General features: G+C 35.0%; 1 protein-coding gene across 1 annotated transcript; it reads right to left on the bottom strand.

The window, feature by feature from the left end:
* On the bottom strand, positions 2,174-5,423 carry LOC107622348 (plant intracellular Ras-group-related LRR protein 9-like). The gene is made up of 3 exons (XM_016324209.2): positions 4,535-5,423; positions 3,456-3,622; positions 2,174-3,103 (listed from the first exon to the last, which is right to left on the bottom strand). The coding sequence occupies exons 1-3, from the start codon at positions 5,282-5,284 to the stop codon at positions 2,464-2,466; spliced, it is 1,557 nt and encodes a 518-aa protein (XP_016179695.2). The 5' UTR covers positions 5,285-5,423; the 3' UTR covers positions 2,174-2,463.

The raw sequence follows: 6,145 nt of genomic DNA, 5'->3' as shown, positions 1-6,145 counted from the left end.
TTACTCTGTAATTATATTATAATAATTATGATTTAAAAAGATTTACTCAATTAAATATTTACATAAAAATATTTTATGGTAATTATATTATAACTATTTGTCCAAAGGACAAATGGCTCTTCTAATTAGAGGTAGTTGAATATAAAGGTAGTTGATTAATTTAAGTTGTAAACGTAATGTAATTTTATAAAAATTAAATGAAAGAGTAATGATATAAAAAAAGAAATAAGTTAAATTTAATACTCACAAAGATAATGTAATCAGAATTTTTATTGAATAATTTGAATTATACAAAGAATATAAAAAAAAGCTCAACAACGATAGAGAGTATAATAAAGGAGAGTGGGTATAAATTCGCATGCCTACAACTAAACCTAATTCATAGAAAAACTAATGACAAGTATTACATGAATTTTTTACAATTTTGTCCCTAGTTTTATTATTCTAAATGCTCTTACTGTTTGCAAAATCTTGTGTGATATGCTCTTGTTTAGAATTTAGATACGGCTGACACTCATCTTGTGCTCCTGTTGTTTCAGTTGAGAGATGTTTTCCAGATGTAGCTGCTAGTAGGGCCTCCGTTTCAATACAGTTTAACAATTATTGACTAGGTGAAAAAGGATTTTTTATAATTAGTGTTTAGCTAAGAGAGAGTATATCTTGGCCCTCAAGCCAGAGCAAAATGACCTTTCTGCAATCTGAATACAATGCTCAAGTTCCATGCCACATCAAAAGAATCTTGCGGCGATTTCCGACAAAACTCGGCAACACCAGCACCGTGACCCACGTCACTATGATGGCTCGGAGAGCCCACACCATCACTGATGCCACATCGGCAGCCACTGCCACATGCGCAAGAGACCGTGGAGCTTCCACATAAAGCCTTTCAGCTTTCCGATCATCGCATAAAACATGGACAACAACATAGGACACGGTCAAGACTACCAACAGTGATACAGTTATGATAGAGTTAGTCATACTTTGCATGCTGCTGGTAGGAACAAGAATATGAGGCAGAGGCTAATAATCACAACAATTGGGGTTTATATTTATGAGGAAAATGCTATTTGTACACCAAAATCAGTCACTAAAATCAGCCACCAATGTATTTGTGTATAAATACATGTGTAGTTTAATTTATTTTCAATGTGTATTTGTATTTCAATATGTATTTTATACTAGTGGCTGATTTTGGTGTACACGTAGCATAACCCATATTATGAACTTTGGTCTATCTTTTATTGTAGTATGTATGTGGTTCAAGTAGTGTTAGGTAATAAGTGATGTAGCAGTATATATAACATGTGTGGTTGTATGAAGCACTACTGGAGTTATAATGTAACCAATGTGCGTCCAACCTCAAAGGGAACTTTTTTTTCTGTCACAGCTTGAAATTCTTCCAATTAATCACCATCAAGATTACACCCGCGTTATGTGATAAAATAATAAAGGTACTCTGACAAAATTCTAGAATTCACAGACCATATTTACACTGTTGTTTTCACTTTTGGACTAAGTTGTATGTCTATAAACATCAGACTTTTCTTAAGGATACACATATATAGTACTCATCAATTTAATGCCTTTGCCATATCTAAATTCCTACAAAAGTACGAAGTCCCTCAAAAAGCGCAAATTGAGGGCAAAGAAAAATATAGCTAGAACTGAGTTGCTGATTATGTTAAAGAAAGAATCATATGAAAGACGACAAAACACCAGTTGATAGAATCAGATACCATGCTTGAATTTAAGTTGGGAAAAAGGAATATGCTAATCATTGATATAAAATTTGCTCATAAATACAAAGTTTTGATACTAATTTATAGATAGCATTATTTGAAATTAAATTTATATTATTCATTTGCCATTTACGTTTTCATCTCTTCTTTCCAGCTTAAACACCAGGGTTAAAGATTTTCACATGAAATTAAATAGGTATAATTCTCCATGACCTATTCAATCATTAATCTAACTTTAGAATTCCTATAAATTTGGAACTCATCATATGGTGCAATTAGTTGATTAGTCTTTAATTAGTTTGTTATTAGAAAAGTTTGTTGATCTAGATAGAGGACATTTTAGTATTCAGGTTATGTGTATGTGCAGAAAATAATATAAACCAGTTAAAATTAGTGATAACTCATTACTACATATAGGCAAGACTAGTGTAAAGATGCCATAGCATTATTGCTTTTAGTTTCAGGCATAAGCTCTCATAAATTATGCAGGGAAAACTGAATAGTAAAAGAACAAAACATAAAATTACAAATTCAGTCTCATTAGTACTTGCTTGCAAAACTTCTTTATTCAGTGATCTAATAAAACCAAAAAGTTGCCTTAACTTCCACCTTCCACAAGGCAAAAAGGATGCACCAACACCAACAGCAATAACTGATTAGCAATAGATAGTAACAAGTGTTGACAGAAAGTTCCCAAAATTTCAAGGAATGCCTCTTAATAAGTTTATAGCTGCTGATTGAGATAAGGGTCTTTGGGAGTTTTAGGGGATATATTTCCAAGAATCTCACTTACATTGGTAGATGCATTCTTCAACCAGGAAGTGCTTCGTGTTAACCATCCGTTATCTGCTTGTTCTTGTGCTTCCTGCAGCTTGCTTTGTCTTTCTTCTTCCATTTTATCAATCCACCTTTTGGCCATGAAAGTCTTTATGGCTTGCACACCTTGACCTACAATCTCCTTTGGTGGCAATTCAAGAGGGTTCTGCTCTAAGTTAAGCTTGGTCAAGTAATGAAGGCTGCCGAATGTATCGGGGAGCTGATGAATCTGGTTGTTGCTGATGTCCAATTCCCTGAGGTTAATCAGATCACCAAATGTCTCTGGAAGTTCTTGGAGGTCGCTGAAGTTACTGCCAAGGTTGAGAATTTCAAGATTGGTTAATTTCCCTATTGCCTTTGGAAGGCCATTTAGCTCATTGAAGTGAGCATCCAGGTAGCGCAAGGACTGCATCTCACATATGGATGAGGGGAGGGAACGGAGCTTGTTCAATTGAACTGAAAGCTTCTGTAAGCTCTGTAATTCATATCCAATGTTAGTTGGCAAATATCCCAGACTGTTAAAGCTCGCATCTAGCTCCACCAAAGACCTGATCATTTCATATAAGTAAAATCAGTTCGATCAATGATAAGTTTTACATCAGTAACAACAAACAGAGTTGGATCTCACTATATGGGGCCTGCTGCAGATAAGTTTTACATATGGAGGGACAAAACCTTGTGAGTCAAGTTACTTCGTCAAGCTTGAGTTTTTGGAATAACATGATATGTCATTAAGTTTTAAATTAAAACCTTTCCATGAATTTTATCATGTATAGCATCTACCAATTTTATATGATCTCAAACCAAGGTTATAATCCAAATTGATGAAACAGCCAACAGTACATAAACAATGACGCTCTTATGAATTCAAGTATAGACTTCTATCTTTCACATGCATACCTGCACTTACAGATGGAATCAGGAAGGGAAGTTAGCTTGTTTGTAGATACGTTGAGGATTTTAAGCTTCTGTAGCAAGCCAATCGACTCTGGTAGTGACTCCAAAACATTTGATGACACGTTAAGCTCTTCAAGATTTTCCAATCCACCTATTGATTCCGGAATTACCTATTTGGCAGCAAAGAATTATAGTCACATAAAAATAGCTAGGAAGTACATACTAAGAGAATCAATATTCCCAGTATTATTTTAGACATATCAATGCAGCATGGGAAAGCCTATACATTCAAGATAAAAACCATAAATTCACTGTCAATGACCGATGCAAATTTCTAGAATAATATTAAAGATTAGCACTCTTATTTCTCCATTCTTGCATATTTGATTAAGATAAAAAATTTCACGTGAAAACAATGCCTAGCTAAATTAACTTGTCAAACCAGGCTTTTATACCATTCAGTCTCTTATTTGCAAACTTATAACTATTTGCACATTTATAAACAGTTTGTAAAGAATGACAATTTAGTAATAAATTTCCAAAAAGAAAATAAGCAAGATGGTATATAAATACCTATCAAACCTTAAACAAAACAGTCCGTTAGCTCGCATCAACTTTAGTTGGTAACCAACAAGAGATGCAACAAATTGCAATTAACTAGCAATTTTTCTTTTTGAATTTTCTCTTTAGAAAAAACTTGAATGCTAATTATCATGGAAAACATTCATATTAATAATGCTACACATTTGTAAAGCTTTTTAGAATTCTCATGATCTTGTTTCTAAAATTTAAAATTATCTCAACTTATAGAACCTATAAATAAGTCATCATGGAGTTCATTGTAACTAACTAACAAACATTTTAAATTCCACTAGTCTTTATACTTTGTCCTTAACCCATCAATAATATAACTATCAAATTTCTCAAACCATTTATCCAAATTATTTATTCATCAAAATTATCCTCATTACAATATTCAAGTTCATAATACACTCAACCAATATCAAACTATTTCATAAACTAACCATTCAAAATGTAAAAAAAAAAAAATCTAATGAAAAAGACATGGAGTGCGTGGTTACCGAAAGCTGGTTGCCGGAAAGAAGGAGCACCACCAAGCTCTGAACACGTCCGAATCCCACCGGTAGAAGCTTGAGGTGGCGGCCAGAAAGGTCGACTCTCTCGACACCTTTCACGTTAGCCTCCTCCAGTATCCAGTTAACTTCTTCATTGACCTCATCCCCTCCACCAGCACCATCATCATCATCGTCGTCCACCTTTCCCTTCTCATAAATCTTGACCAACCTCTTCTCCGCATCGCTGAGCAACTTCTGGTACGCAGCATGCATCTCTTCCAACTGTATGAGGGACTTGTACATTCTCATCTCTTGCTCCGCGGCGTCCTTGCACTCCTTCTCCCTCTGAGCAATGTGGTCGCGCCACATGGCAGGGGAGGACTCCGGGGGCATTTGGAGGGCGACGATCTCCTCCAGCTGGCGATTGAGGTGGGCATCGATGTCAACGAGCTTGGTCTTAGCATTGTCGATCTCCTCGTGTGTAGGGCGCTCGCCGATGAGTTTGAGGACTTGTCGGGCTTGGGAGACGTCGGCGATGGCACGTGTCATGGAGGCGAGGAGGGCAGGGTCAGTTAGCTGAGGCATCTGACCTATGATCTCGGAGTGGCGGTGAGGGTGGGGTTGTTCAACGTCGAATTGGGATTGGGAATTGGTGGCATTAGTGGGGGAGGTTGTGGTTCTTGGACTGAAGGAAGGGAGGCGGGACATGACGTAGGAGAGGATCGGGAAGTTTCCTGGGTGGGGATCCATGGTCATGGTGAGACAAATGTAGGTTCAGAGATTGTTTATTGTTCGTGTGTGATGTAGTTTCTGGAGAATAATGCAGGAAAAGTTCGTTGAGATTGGGATCGGTATGGAAGAAAAAGGTTAAGTGATTAATTAGTTAGTTAGTTTGTTTCGAATTGTTGGTTGATGCGGGAGTACGTAAGTGGACTGGATCAAATTGCATTATTATTAAGCACCTAGGATTGCCTCACGTGGACGTAACCACAGCAACCAAGGTATTCATTTTAAATACTAGTCCAATCCCCCGCGTCTTGCGTGGTAATAATTGTAATAAATAACTGCATCAATTAAAGGTACTAAAAAAACTTAATTCTTTTTTATTAAATTCTTTTTAATTTAGAAATAAAAAGTCCATGTACCTTTTTAATTAATCATAATGCAAACCTTTTAAAAATAATTTTTTATCAAAACCTAAATTGATTAAGACCTGTATCAAGTTTAAATACGGTTAGTGTCGCTAAGAATCAATAGCTATTTTGTATTAAATAATTTATATAAGTAGTCAAACTATTGAATAGTTTTTTTAACTTTTTTTATAACCTAATTTTCTATTTTTTAACAACTTTATTTATAAGTATGTGAATTTTTTTTAAAAGAAAACATATACATACGTAATTTATCTCATTATCTAGTAATTATCTCTAAACACTAATAACTACTTTTTTATCAAAAATAATAATCTCTATAGATTGACTCTCATTTTTATTATCTTTTCAAGAAGTATCCACAACCATAACTGAGACATTCATATCTTTATTATGGACAAAAAATTTGACTATTCTGCTGCCTAAATTTTCAACCTGTTGTATATATATAAAATTTTTTATGAAA

This window comes from Arachis ipaensis, chromosome B10 (genome assembly GCF_000816755.2).
Source record: "Arachis ipaensis cultivar K30076 chromosome B10, Araip1.1, whole genome shotgun sequence".
Lineage (NCBI taxonomy): Eukaryota > Viridiplantae > Streptophyta > Magnoliopsida > Fabales > Fabaceae > Arachis > Arachis ipaensis.
This window is presented reverse-complemented; position numbering and strand designations above follow the sequence as displayed.